General features: G+C 35.2%; 2 protein-coding genes across 5 annotated transcripts in view; both read right to left on the minus strand.

Annotated features, from left to right (window-relative positions):
* Nucleotides 1-1,505, minus strand: part of LOC133822610 (uncharacterized) — a 41,296-nt gene extending 39,791 nt beyond the window's left edge. For all 3 annotated transcript variants that reach the window (XM_062255001.1, XM_062255002.1, XM_062255000.1), the window contains exons 1-6: nt 1,399-1,505; nt 1,059-1,250; nt 909-986; nt 696-808; nt 492-585; nt 110-153 (exon numbers count right to left, since the gene is read on the minus strand). In XM_062255001.1, coding sequence (XP_062110985.1) covers nt 110-153; nt 492-585; nt 696-808; nt 909-986; nt 1,059-1,155 — 426 coding nt within the window. In that variant the 5' untranslated portion in view covers nt 1,156-1,250; nt 1,399-1,505. The remainder of the gene's footprint in view (nt 1-109; nt 154-491; nt 586-695; nt 809-908; nt 987-1,058; nt 1,251-1,398) is intronic.
* A 2,943-nt stretch (nt 1,506-4,448) lies between these two features.
* LOC133822611 (vacuolar protein sorting-associated protein 52 A) lies at nt 4,449-17,695 on the minus strand. Of its 2 annotated transcripts, XM_062255004.1 has the most exons (22): nt 17,559-17,695; nt 17,269-17,367; nt 16,754-16,816; nt 16,493-16,587; nt 12,995-13,052; nt 12,281-12,376; nt 11,069-11,170; nt 9,980-10,063; nt 9,633-9,713; nt 9,048-9,191; nt 8,348-8,439; nt 7,967-8,048; nt 7,564-7,746; nt 7,299-7,414; nt 7,128-7,186; nt 6,637-6,737; nt 6,457-6,507; nt 5,913-6,092; nt 5,669-5,803; nt 5,386-5,460; nt 5,135-5,192; nt 4,449-5,050 (listed from the first exon to the last, which is right to left on the minus strand). In XM_062255004.1, the coding sequence occupies exons 3-22, from the start codon at nt 16,790-16,792 to the stop codon at nt 4,746-4,748; spliced, it is 2,136 nt and encodes a 711-aa protein (XP_062110988.1). In that variant the 5' UTR covers nt 16,793-16,816; nt 17,269-17,367; nt 17,559-17,695; the 3' UTR covers nt 4,449-4,745. The 2 variants fall into 2 exon arrangements, with proteins under 2 accessions (XP_062110988.1, XP_062110989.1); XM_062255005.1 differs by lacking the exon at nt 9,980-10,063.
* Between the last annotated feature and the right edge of the window lie 915 nt (nt 17,696-18,610).

Genomic DNA, 18,610 nt, shown 5'->3' on the forward strand with positions numbered 1-18,610 from the left:
ACAATTACTATCAACACAAAAGTATGAATTATGCCCTACTCGTACGAAGGGAATAAGATTATAGAAAAACCAGGCCAATCTATAATCATCAATAATAAGATAATATCACCTTAGCGTAAATATATGATATAAATGATCGCCCGGCCCAATTATCTGCAATATGCAGGATGAAATATGAATCTCCAATTTGATCCGAGTCAATCAACAAATAGAAAACCTTAACTTCTCTAGAAGAATTATATTTAAAAGAAAAGGAGCCAAAGCACCAAAATAATAAATACAACATATAGAACAACCGAAAACGCTGCATGACCACTTTCTGATCTAACGAAGATGGTATCCTTAAACTCCTTTGATGTTGATGCCCACAAACAAGACAATGCTAAAGCAGATAGTGTCCTTGAAAACTGCAGAAGCTAGATTTTTTTCCTTTCCTTTTCTCCAAATAATTATAATATTAATAATAATAGCAAACAGAAAGCTTAACTTACCAGAGACGTGTTTTGATAATTTAGCAAGCTCTGCTGCAGCAAGTTTTGCCTTTTTGCTAGCATATTCTCTCTTTTCAACAGCATCCGCACTCCACTACAAGAGATGAGCAAATTATGATCTTCATTAGACTACTAGACGTATTAGTTAGCTTCCAAGTTTTTCCGCATTAGAAAGAGTTAAGATGACTTGGTAATTTTAGTTACCTCACCATCGTCCCGCTGGGAAGCACAAACAAAGACATCCTCTAAACAAATGACAAAAGGGTCCCAGCCAAGCTTTTTCCATGGAATTCTTATGCTCAACTTTCCAACACGACCTATCATATTCATGTCATAATAATAGAATGTTGAATTACCCAATATATGTAAAATGAACATAATTTGATTTTCTTATAAATAATCACGAACACGAAGTACCTTGTTTCAGAGCTAGGGGCAATTCAAGATAGTCGAAGGCTTCAAGAGTGAGCTCCACATTCTCCAATAGCACTTCCTCTGCAAATTATTAATTAATTAAATTAAAAAGAAAGAAGATTTTAGGGTTTAAAAAAAATGAATATTGATTACCATTCCAAACGGTGATCTTGAGCTGTTCTTTCTGGATATCTTTGATGTAGCGACCCAAATACCCCAATATCAACTGGCGTACAAGTCCTTCCAGCATTATCTCTACCTTTCGATAACACCCAAACCCAGAAAGCGTCGACCTTTATGTCAAAAAACCCGTTTGGACTTAGCAGCCATTGACAACCAAAACCCCTGAAAATCACAACAACAAAAAAACTTTTACAGTGATATACATACATATATAACAGCAGTAAATAGTAATCCTATCATAATTTCGGTGCACGTATCACTACTCATATTTATATATATATATATACACACAGAGATTTGAAGATTTTACCAAGCGAAGCAGAGTGTGTGAGAGAGGTTATTGCAGCTTGACAAAATTGAATGAAAAAGAAGAGTTTGTTTAAGTTCTGAATTCTGACAGACAGCCAAAGCTTCGTGTCGCCGATTAGAAATTCTTAAACAAAGACTCTTAAAGAACGACATGTCGTTTTTTATTTGATTGAAAAAACGACATCATGTTACGTCACATCTATTTTTTTTTTTTTTTTTTGACATATAAGCATTAGTCCCCAATTTTTGTATCACCCCAAACTTACTAAATTTGTTTCAGGTCTTTTATGTTAGAAAATAATTTACTTACAATAGAAAACCCAATTAATTACAAAAAATTAAGTGAGTCATAAATAACTTTTTTCTAGATTATAAATTACTTTGAGAAATTTCACAAATAATACTTAATAATGTCTAATATTACTAAAAAATCCTAACACTATTAATATTTTTAATTTGATGTTAAATATTCCTCAAATACCCAAAATACCCCTCCCATTATATCAAAAAATACTAAAACATTTTCTTCCTCTCTCTCTCCCTCTCTCTCTTTCATTCTCACGAATCATCCCTAAAACCTACAGATCTGTATAATTTTCTTGTCAAAATCATTGTTAGTCATCTCCATTGTCTCTGTGAAGTCGTCAATATCAAAAGCAACATCTATTTTAAGAGTTTTTTGAGGAGAAAAACCATTAGTAATAAGATTGTACATTTTATGTGTTGGGTACTATTTGTTTACATTTTTTTGGCTATTTTGAACAAATATGAGCTTATATTGGTGTATTTTTTGGGATTTTTAGAGAGATTCTGCGATCTGTGTTTTTCTGGATTTTCTGCAACTTTTTTGCTCGATAGGAGATCAATAACGGTTCGATATGAGCTCGATGGTATGTAGAAGAAGGTCTTTTATGAGCTCGATGTAGCTCGATTATAGCTCGATAGGTTTAGGTTTTGTTGCTCGATTGTGCTCGATGGAAACTCGATAAGGGTTCGATTGGACCCTACAATATTTGAGCTCGATTATAGCTCGATAGGTTCAGGTTTTCTCGATATGTGCTCGATAGGGTTCGATGGAGGTTTTGGTTAGGTTTTATGTTTGGTTTAAGAAATGGTAGCTCGATAAGAGCTCGATGCTAACTCGATAAAGCTCGATGATAGCTCAGTAAAGCTCGATAATGTTCTTTTTTCATGAATTTCTGAAAAAAATGACAGTTTTCCTGACAATTTTAATGTTTTTTTTTCCCAACACATGCTCTATTGTCTACGTTTTTGTATCCTACAATGGTGTCTGGGAATTACAAGGGAATAAGTGGATTTTCAAGGACCCTCAATGCATGGTGATACTGATAGAGGATACTGTAGCGTACTTGCAACTTCTTGACATATTGTACAAGGAACTTAAAGTTGATTAACAGATGTATGAGTTGAAATTGGGGGTTCCTTACACATGCGGCGACCAACCGTTTACACCCGTTCATGTTGAAAGTGATCTTGGTGTCCGTGAATTCTTAGGAGTAACATCTAAAGAAAGGTTGGCCTTGTGTATCACTCCTGTTAAAAAGATTGTCATTGCAGACCCATATTCCACTCCCGGACTTGAGGGAGCAGCCAGTACTTTAGGATGTCCTATTGGTGACCTGAGGGACAACCAGTATGAGTACAACCCCTAGGTGAATGGCGATCCAGTAGCTGAACACAATGAGGACTTAGGATACAATTCAGTGAATGATGATCTAGTAGCTGAACATTTGCAAGTAAAATAAGCACAAGAACAACCAATACGTCATATTGCACGGGCGAACCCACCAAGTCAAGGACGTCGAACACCTGGCACCAGCTCTAGTCGTCCTGGTGGAGCAGAATATAACTATACAAGGAACATTCCAATATGTTCAACAGAAGATCACAGAAAATGGAGTGCTCCCATGTTTACAAAAGAAGATATCATGGCTTCTAGTCGTTCTGAATTACCCTCATCCGGTGTAGCGTTGGAGGAATTACATCTTGGGAAGACATTTGAGAACAAGATGGAATTGAAAACCAAAGCGACTCTCTTTGCAATGAAGAATAATTTTGATTTTATGGTTAAGAAGTCTGGTACTGATGTGTTGTATATCACCTGCAAGGATCCTGATTGTGATTGGAGAATAAGAGGGAAAAAAGTAGTGCAATCGGAGATGTTTGAGATTACTGTTTATAATAGTGTACATACTTGCTCACTAGAATTGCGACAAAAAGACCACCGTCAAGCAGCACCTTCTGTCATTGGGCACCTTATCAAGAACAAATATGTTAATGATGGCACTAGCTACCCACCAAACAGCATAAAGGAGGATATGAAGAATAATTTTGAGATCGATATGAGTTATATGAAGGCTTGGAGATGCAGAGAGAAGGCACTCGGTTATGTCAGGGGGACACCTGAGGAATCGTACTCCAAGTTACCTTCTTACCTGTGCATGCTGCATTTTAGCCAAAATTGAAAAATTTATTAGTGCCGGTATTATTTAGTAATTATACCCTCTATTATGCATAAAATAGTGAAATTTCCCATTACTTTTGGCTGTATATTCTGAAAATTGTTATCCAAACAAAACAACTTATATTATACACGTTTAGTATATTTTGGATTTAAGTAATACAAAATAAAATTTGAAAAACTAACCGTTACTTTTCAGAAAAATATATAAACCCAAATTTCACCCAAACCCAAATTTCACAATTTTGCTTTCTTTATTATTATTATTATATTGTTTTTGCGTGATAGGATAGTTCATTTCTTATTGGCTTTTCCAATAAAGAATAAATAAGAATACGCCACATATCCATTTTAGCCAACCTGCATAGAAATGATAATGACAATCGAAACAAGTTAGAAGCATTGGAATTTAATATTATTAGCATCATTTTATCTCCAAAATTTAAGAATATGTTCGAGTAAAGAAACATTATATAAATAGAAAATTAATGAATAAGGTGGGAAAATATTTATTTTTTATTATTTTGGAAAATGGGCAATTTTGTTCTAAATAAAAATTAGAAAGCATGAAAAAAGAACATAAAAATTTTATGGGTTCATTTAGAAAACAGAATCCATTACAAGGGGACATAAATTCAGAAACCAACTCCATCAGTTGTTTTACTTGTCAAAAAATACAAATATAGGTGCTTTAAGAGACTTCTTTTTATGATTTGATCCAAATTCAGAATTCCATCCTGTACAACCTTTGCTCAATCAATGCAGAAAGTTGATCTAAATTCCAAAAAACTTTAATCTCGAATAAAAAATGGAGTCCTTGGTCACTCAATCAAATCGAAAATGGAGTGCTTGGTCACTCAATCGACTTAGAAAGTCCTCGAGTACTTGCGAATTTCATACATTATGGAAGATATGGAGACCAAATCCTTGTTGAGTGCAGAGCCACCAACGATCTTCTTTATGCAATCAGAGAGTCTAGTGTAGTAGAGGAGGAGCTGAGTCAATGCAGCCCTTAAAATTTCCATACCACACAAGAAGTTGCTAAAAGAAGTGATGACATCTTTGTGCATCAGCTCAATGGCAACTTTCCATCTACTACCAAAATCTTTCACCAGTGGCTCAACCTCACCAACGGTTATAGGCTTCTCAGTAGTAGCGGTTGGGTCCTCCGCTGATATGGTAATAAATTTGCAAATCAGTAAACTTCTTTAGATGATTCAACATAGTACAAACTAGTTGTTGATTACAAACTTACAGGATCGAGTTTTCACAAATTTGATCAAGTCATTGAAATGCTCTAGAAGCAATTCTTCCTGCAAAGAGAAACAAATGAAATCAAGACAAGCTACAATGCGGGTAAAACAACAGGCCGAAATAATGGCATCTTGTTGATTGAATTCAAGAGGACTCCTTGTTCTCTTTTGTGTGTGTTTTTTCTGTTGATTTTAATATGCCCGAAGATAAAAATTGAACTGTTTTCTTTCATCATTAAAAGACTGATGTTACCACAAATAATGCAGTGTTGCTCTTCAACAACTCCTCAAAGTGCATTTGAATTTTTCCAACATCTGGGCCAGCTTCCTGAAATACAAGTGACAAAGGTAGTGTAACAGTGTTGAGGGGCCAAAGGATATGGAGAAATTCTTGACCAACCAACAGAGCATCAGACAATTGGTATATTTATAAATGAGGAGTGAATCCAACAAACCCATCAACATGAAAACCTTGTTGAATTTTCCGATGACATAGGTCCTTAATTCAAAAGCATAACTTAAATGATTCCTTTTACCTTTAGCACAGCAATTGTCATATCATAGTTGTTGATCAAAAACACAGTTTGTAGCTTGGGTTTTGGGAATGTCTTTGCAAGCTTGATAAGCAAATCATCAATAGCCATCCGCAATCTTTCTAGATTTAAATCAAGCTGCAAAACATGGAGGGTATTATCAGAACTGACACTTTTTTATTGTATAAGCTACGAATAATTGACTAGCTTATTGAATAAATTCTCATGACTTTATCCCCATGCTAACCTGGCCATCTCCATACTCAACATTGAGATGAATCAGTGAAGCTGTGAATTCGGCATAACGCCTCATTACATAGTGAGGATGAATATCATCTTCCCACAAAGTTCTCACGTTTGCATTCCGTAGGCTATTGAGATGCATGTCAAACACCACTTTAAATCGAGGCCATAAGACAATGTTGATCTGTTCAAAAACATTAGTTGAAGTCAGAATATGCAATTTACCGATCCACACATCCCTCTTATTTAACAATTGACGAATCTATGGCGTTAAGCTATAAGGATTACTATATTTAATCTTATGTTCACACAAATTAATTTAGGTTTTTCTAAAAGTTTGTTTATTTGCAGTTTGCCATTGCCTTTTAATTCATAGAAGTTAGAAAAAAAAAAAGTTATACAGTACATACATTGTGCTTGATCTAAAGTTGATTAAACTATAGAGAGAAACAAACACAGGTGAGTGACACTGAGAAACAATCATATATGGGTACTTGCATGCAGAAATACGATTATCAAGATTAATATATCAACTGAAATAACATTACCTTGTCTAAATATGAATCCAAACATGGAATCCGTCGTCTTGACATAATGAGCTATAAAGAAGAGTGTCATTTCGATTAAAAAAGGAGAAATGGGGGAACAATCAGAGCAATATTTGTATTGCTGTGGCTGCTATTTTACATATTTGCATTACTAGTTTAGGGGTATGATTAGAATAATACCTGGTGCTGATGTATGATGCGAATCATAAGCATTAGGCCTATAGCATCATAACAATTTGGAAGTATTGAATTGAAATGTTCATCAATGACAGCAAATGGGCCTGATATCAGAGAAATTACGCTAATTAGTAATTTAACATCTAATATGGTTTAATGGGAGAAACCGAACCAGAAAACTCCAATGTGAAAGATGTGAAATTAATGCCGCCGCCATATTATATAGCACGTGGTTATAAATGGATGTTAAGTTTAAAAGGTTTAAACATCACAAATACTACTATACCTAATGCTGTTTTCCTTTACTTTTTTTTAAAATAAAACACCTAATGTTGCTTAGCACTCCTAAAAGAAATTTTTACTACCACTCCTATTAGCAAAAGTACAATTTTCCACTGACAAAGTAAACTTGTGGGACACAATAGAAGTTCAGAGTGAACCACACAGAAGAAACTTTCCACTTTTTTTTTTTCAAAACCACATTTAGTATTTACCTGCAAAAATATCATAGAATATAGATTCCTCCCCAAAAAAGTCACCACAGAAATGATACCTGCAGATTTTAAAGCAGAAATTTAGTGAACATATCAATATGGACTATCTCCGTCTCTTTTTCTGAATATTATATATAAAGAGATTAAGGTGCAGGGAAAAATCTTCAGTACTCAGAAGTAGCAGTATCCATAAGCAGCTTGTGCAAGCTCCGGAAGAGGACTTCATAAGGGTACTTGCTAGAGCTGGCTTCAGCTATATGTGGGATTAAAGCTGGTTCCTCAATTTCCTGAAAAATAAATGAAAACTAAGAATACTATGAACTACAAATCAAACTTAACTTTGCCTTCAGTGAAAAACTAACACATTGCTTTCGCAGTTTTAAGTGAATTAACACCACATAAAAATGAAAGAAAAAGAATAACATGTTCAAATAACCTTTAAAATTTTTATTCTCTCTCCAAGAGCAAAAACAGCAGAACGGTTCTTCAGTGGTTCTCTTCCTCTTGAGAATAGACTAGTACTTTTTGTATCTACACCAATCAGATCACTAGATGTAGCAATATCCAACTGTAGTTTCTCTAGGGCCTGAATATAAGCCCGGAAATGGGCACTTAAAACCTGCAAATCATTCATCGCACTTCAATATACGCAAGGAATATTTTAGAATAAATTAAAACTAGTCACCATGGTTTTCCTCCGCCAGAAGTGAGGGTTATTTATATATGTGAGAAGAGGGTCCAAGACAAGGCCTCTGTCTCTTTTTTTTTTTTTTTAAAAGAATAAATTAAAACTAAATCTTTTAACTCCTAATTCATGATTAAAATTGTAGAAAATGGACCTTGTTCATCGTGTCAATATATGCTCCACGGACCTCAACATACACCTCCTTGCCATTTTCCTTAAGAAAGGTAACAACATACCTACATTGCCATGGATTTGCAACATGAACAAAAAATAACTTAAATGTCTTTACAAGTTTAGAGTTAAGAGATGTCAGTATAAGTGAACACTGTAAAATATGATAATAAAAGTATGAGCTTAGAATGTAATAAAAGCCATAGCTTCAAGAGATGTCTATGCAGAATAATTGCAACCTTAAATTAAGAAATTTAATGACTTAGAAGGAAAATGAAAGAAGAAGAAAAACCTACAGGAGGGTACCAGAATTACTTACTAGAAAAAGAAAAAAAAACTACAGGATGCTACCAGAATTACTCACTTGTACTTTAAAAGAATGTTCTGTTGAAGGATCTGGATATTAGTTTTAGGTTTTCTCAATGCATAAAGCTTCTGAACAATGAAGTCATACACCTGAAAATGATAAATATATAAGGCTCACTGAGATTTTAAGCACTAATCAAAGGTCCTTTAGTAAGCACCAATAACCAACGTAAGTCTTGAACATGAAAGGGCTTTCTTGGTAACACTTCTATTTTCTTTTCTTCTTTTTCTTTTATTTTTTTATTTTTGATTTTTGATTTTTGAAAGAGTTGAGATCTTATCAGGTCTTGTTAAAAGAAAACCTCCATTTTTTTTATTCTTCAAAACTAAAAAAACAAAATAAAAATATTATCAAGCCTTAGAATATATGATCTATTTCAAAACATGATTAAAGAAGTCAATAGATAAACAAAAATAACTTATGGGACTGGCTACAAATCTTAGCGTCATAGTTTTAATTATGAGGGACGGAGGGAGTACTTCCAATCCCCAACAACTAGCCAACCAAAAGTTTCTATAAGAAGACATGTACATAGGCAATAAATTAAAAGCAGCCAGGGTTATACATATCACATGCATAAAGTTTGCCAGGATACAAGTACAGCATACACATTTTCATGAAATAGCTCTTAAAACAAACGTGAATAAGAAAACAAATAATCCATATCAGGTTACACTGGCAATTTTAAAAAATTCACCTTCGAAACTGCTTTCTGTCGAAGTTTTTCAAGCTCTGGTTGGACATCTTTTAGAGCTTTTGACATTTTAACCATTGGATCCACTTCTACGAACTTTAATTTCTTACTAAGAATCTCAAGAGTTCTCATATACTCATCATTGACCTGGTGTACAAATTAAATCAAGTGCGTTAATAGCTGTAGAAGGGCAGGGACAGGTTAAGTTCAACATTAATAAAGCAACCAGAGAATAAGTATATAATTCATTGTCTGTGTAATTAAATTTAAGAATTTAATGACTGATGTCTGATCATTCTATTAAAACAACTGAAATGGAGGACTGAAAAAAATGGCCAAAAATGACAGTTCAACAAGGAAAATATAACCAAAATTAATCAACATTATTCTCATACTTAAATTGTTTTTACCTCCATAGGATATTCCAGAATGAAAAGTAGATTGCACTAAATAATCAGGTACGTATATATCTAATATATGAAACATCTATTTTATTATACACACACATGCATACCAATAGATATGTACAACATACATATACCTATGTGCACATGCGGGGTTGGAAGTGGTTAGGTAATGCATATATACCTCTCCATCAATAATAATGTCCACCATCCTTGGAGGGACTATAATGTCCTCAACAAAATTTGCCAATTTTGACTCGGCCACCTGTTTAGAAAATAAAAAAAACCAATCATATACAGGATGTCAAAAATAAGAAATTAATCAATTATTATATTAATATGTAAGAACCATATGACGGAAAGTAAGAAGCAAAATTTTAAGCATTATCAATTCTGTTCAGGAAATCAAAAATGGCATATTGTTGCACACAACACAATATCTACGAGCCACAATAACAAAACAAGCAATACACAACTTGAAACTTGCATGCCAAAACCTCAAAAAAAAGGAAACATTACAAACAATCTTACCTTTCGATTCTTTAGCTTCAAACCCATGTCCATTGACTTCTCCTGGAGTATTTTTATATCTGAACTTATTGAACCAATTTCAGCCTGAAGAATTGCTTCTCAAGTATTAGTCTGATAGACCACCAATCCGCTACACTTATGCTAGGAGATCCCGTAATTAGTGAGAAGAATTGGGGTAGGATTATTTTTGGAAAGCTGGTGGTTTCTTGTTAATTGTTTTGATGAATGTTTTGTTTGGAAAGTTTAAGGGAATAAATAGGGATGAGATGTTTAGAGTTGGGTATGACAGATTTATTGTAATTGAGCCTTAGCTCTGGAGAGAAACCAGGTCTCTCGAATATCCTGGACTCATTTCCTAAATTTCAATAAAGTTCCTCCCTATTTCTCTCTATTTTCTCTCTGTTTGAGGCAGATACACTACTGCTGTGTATCAGTTGGAATTTTATTGAAATTTAGGAAATGAGTCCAGGATATTCGAGAGACCTGGTTTCTCTCCAGAGCTAAGGCTCAATTACAATAAATCTGTCATACCTAACTCTAAACATCTCATCCCTATTTATTCCCTTAAACTTTCCAAACAAAACATTCATCAAAATAAATCAAAACAATTAACAAGAAACCACCAGCTTTCCAAAAATAATCCTACCCCAATTCTTCTCACTAATTACGGGATCTCCTAGCATAAGTGTAGTGGATTGGTGGTCTATCATAGTCATGGCTCCTGATAATAACATTGCCCTTAAAATAAAGAAAACAGTTCACTAGTGTACAAAGAAAAAGTACTGTGAAAAAAGTGAGGGGAGATGATTTAAGAAGCTAACCTAAGAACAAGTAAACATTATATGACATGAGCGTAAAGTTTTGGAACAAAAGATGTTAAGAACTGAATAAGAGACCTTATAAGACGTGAATAAGCAGATTATCAGGAAAAAAAAATTAACAAAAATGTAAATTCGGAAGTTCTCTATTCTAACATTTAAAGGCTAAATCTTATTGATATCACTATACACAAATAGATCCTTAAGCAAATCATACAGAGAACACAGGCAAGCCAGACAGACAAAAGATATCAAACATGAGGCAAACTACCTGAAACCCACTGAGAAGTGTTTCCATCTGTGACAAAATGTTATCACAATCACGAATTTGGTCATGAAGAGAAACCAAATTGTCACTCTCTTGTATATAGTCCTGCAATAAAATTGTTGAAATATAAATGAACAATAATATTATGTGTTAGGAATATGCCACAAACTTGGACATAGAAATCCATGAAATCAACAATTTTCCAAGGCTCTAAAATAACATCCTATTCGTAAAGTTAATGATTCATAATGCATTTGTTCAAGAGTCCAAAAAAAATCAAGCAAGAAGATAAGAGAGATTATAACAATTCATGTGAAGCTTAAACATACTGTCATTCATCTTAAAACCCGATTGCCCAGAAATTTCTGGTTCTTTTATGTAATGAAGCAATTGTGGTGCCAATTAATATGAACGCACTGTCCACCAAATGAATGATTCTGTTCAACTAACCCAAATCCAGAAAAATCTAAAATACATATATAAATGTATAAGTATTATTTCTCTCTTCCATTCCATTCTTGGGTTAATTTTCCAATCTCTATAAATGAAGTTGAATTGGGAACACTGAAAATACCATGCAACAGAATAGCACCAGTTTAGTAAGAAGAACAATCAAGGGATGAACTCATAACATGTGTGGCAAGGCCTTACTTTTTGAAAGTTTAGTGCAAACCTCACAATTACCACAAAATTATAGATCGTTACAGTAAAATTCAGCAATGATATCTCAACTGACACAATTTATTTAAGAAACTAGAAAACATTTTTTTTTAAATAATTGAAAAATACACAAGAAAAAGAGAATAAGGAGTCCTCTTACTCAAGAACAAAAGATAAAGTGAGTGCACATCAAATTGGTGAACCTTAATAGATACTAATTCACATTTCTCTTCAAGTAAACTTTGACTTCAATACAACAAAACTTTAATCATGTAGCTGAATCTTTTCCAGACAGCCATTTTCCCAGCTCATATTCCCAAACCACCAAAACTTCGACATTCAACTTTCTTTTTTTCCCCAAAACTTTCTCATTCTTAACAAAACTCATTCTCATTATAAATTGTGTTATCAAAACCACTAGAGTACGAATCATACAGAAAAAATTCTATGCATTGTAAAAGTTGACTGAGAAATAGTTACATGCACATTCAGAAGACATAAAACATAAACTTATTGAAAGGCCAAAAAAAATTCTCTTTGGAAAAACCTACAGACCTGTATTGAGTCCAATTCCACCTGCCGAATGTTGTTCTCCACCCCCTTTGTATATTCCCGTAGTTTTGTGCCTTTGGATAGAATATTTGCAACTACCTAGTATTGAAATATAATAGAATACATATATAAGAGTTTTAAACCTGAAAAATACTTGAACAAAAAAACATTAAATAAAATTCAAAACTGAACAAATGAGTAAAAGTATGCTTCAGAATTTTCTTAAATAATGTGATCCTCTCTAATTTTCAAAAATTTGATATAAAGTTCTTCCTACATAATGATGTAAGCATGGACATGAGTTTTAAGCCTCTTAAAGTTTGCTTAAATCTTGGGAGAAAAATTAAAGAGATTAATAAAGGACAAAAAGGTTAGTAGTAGAATGTCGCCACAAAAAGCACAATATCTCATCCAATACAATGATGCCAAAAAAGTGACTCTAAAAGGCTACCCAATACCAAAAATGCTAACTTCAACTAGAATACTGTCATATCAAAATCCTAAAAATGCAACAAGATATCATGCTTTTGGTCAATGCTCTTCAAATGCCTTCGATAAAGCATTGAAGATCTTTGAGCCCCTTCAATAGCATATATTGGATAACCAATAAAGAAACCCTATGAGGACTCCACAAGGTGTATGGAAACATCTGCAAAAGTTGGACTTCGTGCATCCCAAGCAACCGATAAACATCACATCTTAAATGACATTGCTTACATCATCATTTTTGCATTCTTCTAATTCTTGCTGAAGTCCTTCCAATGATATGTCATCACTGAAAACAAGGGAACAATAATTAATACAATCTTCTCACCTCAGCTAAGCAATTTACAATTAAATATGGCCAGAACACTTATTGCTTTAAAATTATCATGCCAAGCATAATGAGTGATCAATCTTCTTTTTTTTAAATAGAAAAAAAACTTGTATTAATTAGCCAAAAAATAAAGATTAATGGGGCATGCACACACCACAAAACAAGGCATGGCATAATATCCCCCCTCAAAAAAAAAAAAATAATAATAATACAACAGAACAGAGACAAAGAAAATTCCAGTCCCTAGCTAATTCAGACAACAAAATGCTTCTTTGACATCGTGAAACCAAGAGACAAAGCATAATGAGTGATCAATCATTTTAAGTAATCTTGAATGGCATGAGTAAACTAGCTCACATTTCTTAACCATGCTCTTCACAATTTTCTCCGAAAACAAAAACACAAGTAACCTCCCCCACCCTAAGCGCCACCCTCTCTAAAAAAAGTGTGCAATGTCTATTACATCATTTCGCACCATTGTCAATGTCATTGTCGTTATTTTGGTCTTTTTTTTTCTTTCTAACAAGTAGAGTAGCCTCTGTATGTGATTTATTTGTTCTCAACTTCTCATTACTAAGCTTTTTCATAGTATCCTCAGCGCTCGAAAAGCTAGGAATTTAATATCTAGAATTGAGCAAGAGAACGGAACTATCCTTGATAAAGATGTCGATATTGAAAAGGCTACTGTTGGTTTTTACTCTTTGTTGTATTCTTCGGTTCATAGTAGGTGGATTGGTGTGGAAGGTATATCTTGGGAGCCTATTCCTTCATTTTTGGCTTCTCTCATTGAGAGGCCTTTTACTGAAGAGGAAATTCGTTGTTCAGTGTTTAATTGTGATGGGTCTAAGGCTCCGAGTCCGGATGGTTTCTCCATGGCTTTTTACCACGAGAATTGGGATACGGTTAAGAATGATCTTCAAGCAGTGTTCAATGGCTTCTTTAACGATGGAGTTATTCACGGGAAGACCAATGAAACCTACATTTGCCTTATTCCGAAGAAGTTGGATAGTTGTCGGGGGCGGGATTTCAAGCCTATCAGTTTGGTCACAAGTCTATACAAAATTATTTCGAAGGTGCTGGCTGGTCGTCTTCGAGGAGTTCTCTCTGATACTATAGCAGAGACACAAGGAGCTTTTGTGGAAGGTAGGCAGATTTTGGATATAGTGTTGGTGGCTAATGAGGTAGTGGAGGAGTATCAGAGTAAAGGTAATAAGGGATGGGTGTTCAAAATTGATTTTGCTAAAGCTTACGACTGTGTTGATTGGGACTTTTTGGACTTTGTTCTAGATAAGAAAGATTTTGGTGAAGTTTGGAGGAAGTGGATGTTAAGATGTTTGTCTTCTACTTCATTCTCTGTGTTTTTAAATGGGAGACCAAGGGGGAAATTTAAGGGATCTAGAGGTCTTCGCCAAGGGGATTCCCTGTCACCTTTCTTGTTTACCTTGGCTGCAGATGTTTTGGGTAGGATGGTGGATAAGGCTAAGAGCGTTTTGGCTTTGAAAGGTTTCAAAGTAGGAAAAGATTATGTGGAGGTCAGTCATCTTCAGTTCACAAATAATACGATCTTCTTTGTTGACGATAATGAGTCTTTGTCAGTTCTTCTAGATATTCTGAAAGCTTTTAGTGATGTTTTCGGATAATCTATTAATCTGCTGAAATGTCAGTTGTTAGGGATTAATCTGGATGAGGAGATAGTGGAGCTTCGTGCCAAGGAGATTGGGTGCGAGGCGGGTCAGTGGCTTATGAAGTATCTGGGATTACCTTTGGGGGCCTCCCCTCGCTCCAAAGGTTTCTGGGAGCCCGTGGTTTCTAGTTGTGCCAAACGTTTGGATGGGTGGAAGTGTGCTTTCCTGTCTAGGAGTGGTAGATTGACTCTTATTCAATCGATTCTTTCTTCTATTCCGGTGTATTATTTGTCGCTTTTTCGTAGTCCCAAGAGTGTGGTGGAAGTTTTGGAAAAGTTGATGCGAGATTTTCTTTGGGAAGGTGTAGATCACTCTGGTTCCGATCACCTAGTCTCTTGGAAAGAAGTTTGTAAATCTCGGGATCACAGGGGCCTTGGCATTGGTAACTTGGATTCGAGAAACGTTGCTCATGAAATGGCTGTGGCGGTTTCCTTTGAAAAAGAGCTCTTTGTGGCATAGAGTGGTGAAGAGTAGGTATGGGGGAGATGGGAGTTTTTGGGATACTGGTAGATGGCGGAGGTTGTCTGTTCGTGGTCCCTGGAAAGATATTTCGTCTCTTTATGAGGAGTACTATCAGGTGGTCAGGTTCAAGGTTGGGAAAGGGGACTGAATTCGGTTTTGGGAGGATGTTTGGATTAACGACGTTCCTTTAAAGCTTCAATTCCCAGACTTATTTATGATTTCCATGGCCGGTAACTGTTTGATTAAGGATTTGGTGGTTTCTGGGGGTGAGGCAGGTTTGGAAATCCTGGGGTGGGATTTGCGTTTAGAAGGAATCTGTTTGATAGAGAGGTTACCAGTCTCACTCAGTTGCTACAGTTGTTAGAGATGGTGGCTCTGCCGGCAATTTTAGAGGACAGGAGAGCGTGGACCCCTGACGCTAATGAGATATTCTCTTGCAGGTCTGTCTTTTGGAGGTTAAGTTATGCTCACTTGGGTTCAGAAGAGAAGTGGGCAAAGTCTTTGTGGAAAAGTGTCTCTCATTCTAAAGTTAAAGTGTTTGGTTGGCTGGTCTTCAAGAATAGACTAAATGTTCATGACAACTTGCAGAGGAGGAGACCCTACCATTGTTTATCCCCTGGTTGGTGCGTTTGTTGTAAGAATGCAGGGGAATCAGCTAGCCATTTATTCATGGAGTGTCATTTTGCCAGGGAGGTGTGGGGAAAGGTTTTAGCTGAGTTTGGTGTCCTTTGGTGTATGCCCTCTAACTGTTCTCAATTGTTTTTGAGTTGTTTAGGAGGAGGCAAAATGGTGTCTCGTTTGTGGCAGACCACCTTGTTAGCCACTTATTGGGCCTTATGGCTTGAAAGGATTAGTAGAATTTTCGAAGATGTCTTTAACTCAGTTGAGACTATTTGGGATAGGATAAAATTTTGGGTTGCTACTTGGGTGTATAGAACTAAGTGTTTTGCAGGGGTTGCCTTTTCGATCTTATTCGAGATTGGGGCAATTTTTGGCTTTAACTCTTGGGGTGGGTGCTTGTTGTGGGGTTTTGGTGTTTTGTAACCATGGTTTTCCTCCGCCATAGGTGAGCGCCATAGGTGAGGGCTCTCAATTTTATTGAGAGGGGTCAGTCTCTGACTAAGGCCTCTGTCTCTTTTTCAAAAAAAATTACTAGCATGATTAGAAAATTATTAAAATCTCATAATTTCGTTCTCTATATAAAAAAGTACATGTATAGTAAGTAAAGGATATAATTCACATATATAATACCTGTTTGCGTCTTCTTCAACATTCAAGTCTCCAACAAATGTACCCAAATCAAAAACATTTTTTTGTGTGTCATTGTACTCTTGGTAGGAGTAACCCTGTGCAAAGTATACATGTAAAGAGTATAAGAAATTAATTTGCATTAATGCAACCTAAAATAGGTTTTAGATATTTAATTCTGTAAAAAGATTTCAGCTCTTACATATACGAAAACACATAAACACGGGTTATTTCAGGCATAATAAGCAAGAAATATGACAATACCTCTTTGTTGCTTGCAACTTCAGCCATGTTCAACTTCATACGGCTTAGCACATCATCGATGATCTAGTTGCATTGACAACAATAAAAAAATCAAAATCAAAATGTTTAGACCAATAATTGACTACAAAACAGCAAAACAAGAATTCAAAAGCTAATGTAAGGCATTAAAAAATGAAGTAACCAACATTAAAATAAGCCTATAGAATGAAAGGATAAAAAACTCACCAAGAACAGCTTCGCCCAAATGAAAACTTAAGCTACCCAAATGCCAAAATATACATAATTACATTTACCAGATTATTCTTCCAACTAACAACACCCCAAAATCTCAAAGGACAAAGAACTTTAACATCATTTCACATCGAAGCTTATTAAAAATATGCATGAAATAAAAGCTGCAATCACACTACATTAAACTTTGAATTTCGAAACCATTATTAGATTTGATACAGACAACAAAGGAGCACGTGTGTATATATATAAATATATTTAAGAAAATTGAGTGGTGGACTCACCAATGGGTGTGGATCGAGATGATCAATTGGAGGAGTTTGTTCGGATGGGTTTATTAAAGTTTAACGAGATCAGATCGACGATGGGAAGTACCACAGGAACTGACCAGAGAGATACCAAAGGTAATTAGCACCAAATCCGGAAAGCGTCAACCTTTATATCCAGAAAACCGATTGGACTAGCGGCCATTGACATGTGTTATAGTAGTAATGCTAATTATCATATATATATATATATATAAAGAGAGAGAGAGAGAGAGAGAGAGAGAGAGAGAAAGGTTTGAAGAATTTACCTGGCGAAGCTGGGTCTGTGTGAGAGAGACAGAGATGTTATTTCAGTCAGTTCTGAATTCAGAGGGCCAAAGCTTTGCGTCGCCGATTAGAAATTCTTACAAATACTGTACGGCCCCGATCCTCTTCAACGACATGTCGTCTTTTTTTAATTGAAAAAACGTCATCGTGTTGAGTCACTTCTAAACTTTGATCAAAAGTGAATAATTAATATATTGGATAATTAATAGTCCACAATTTGGGTTTTTTAGACTAGGTTTTTCAGAGAAGTTCAATAGTCCACAATTTGGGTAATCATGCCCAGATTTTTAGGGATATGTAGCTTTAACCGACACAACATTCGAGATGTAGTCGAGCTCGTAACTTGAGTTCTTTATTCTTCTTGTAACATATTCGCTTTCGAGCTATATTCCAACCCGAGAGGGTCTTCACCTTTACTCTTTCTCTCTCTTAGTAGATATCACGTCCTGATTTCGAGAAGGAAGGATGGGTGATAAGTACCGAATTTGTCTATTTTTGATTTATTATTCTTCTATAATTATGCACTTGATTATTAATTTATGTGTATGTATGTGATATATGGATGAGATCACATTATTATGTGGTTATATTTGAGCTATTCGGCATGAGACGATCCTAAGAAGCAAGTTAGCGATTTAGTCATAACAGGGTCAATTACCGGGCACGAGTGAGCCTAGGGGTAATTTGGTACTCTATACATTACAGGGAATGAGCGGGTAATGGGAAATGATTTGATAATTATTTGAGGATATTGGAAGTAATGGGAATTGATAGACGTTAATTATGATTAACGGGGTAGGTGGTAATGACAAAATTGCCCTTGAGGGACTTTGAAGGAGTAGGATGGCCCTATGGGCATTTTAGTCATTTAGGGTTAATTAGGTGACTTAGCCAAGGGAAGGTTGTAGAAAGAACCAAAGGAAAACAGGGCACTCTCTTTCTCTCTCTCTCTCGGTTAGATTTTTGAGGCTAAGGTTAAGGATTCAAGCTTAAGGATCTAAGGCTTGGGGTATGAGATTGAATTGCTGCAACT

Source organism: Humulus lupulus, chromosome 3 (genome assembly GCF_963169125.1).
Source record: "Humulus lupulus chromosome 3, drHumLupu1.1, whole genome shotgun sequence".
NCBI classification, from domain to species: domain Eukaryota; kingdom Viridiplantae; phylum Streptophyta; class Magnoliopsida; order Rosales; family Cannabaceae; genus Humulus; species Humulus lupulus.

What these genes read in the sequence shown, in the direction of transcription:
- LOC133822611 (XM_062255004.1), bottom strand. Translation starts at nt 16,792, where the DNA reads ATGAAGTTGAACATGGCTGAAGTTGCAAGCAACAAAGAG. An exon ending in CACTTCTCAGTGGGTTTCAG is followed by an intron (nt 10,064 to 11,068) that starts GTAGTTTGCCTC and finishes GCAATTCTTCAG; the next exon opens with GCTGAAATTGGTTCAATAAG. An exon ending in ATTTGTGAAAACTCGATCCT is followed by an intron (nt 5,051 to 5,134) that starts GTAAGTTTGTAA and finishes TTACCATATCAG; the next exon opens with CGGAGGACCCAACCGCTACT.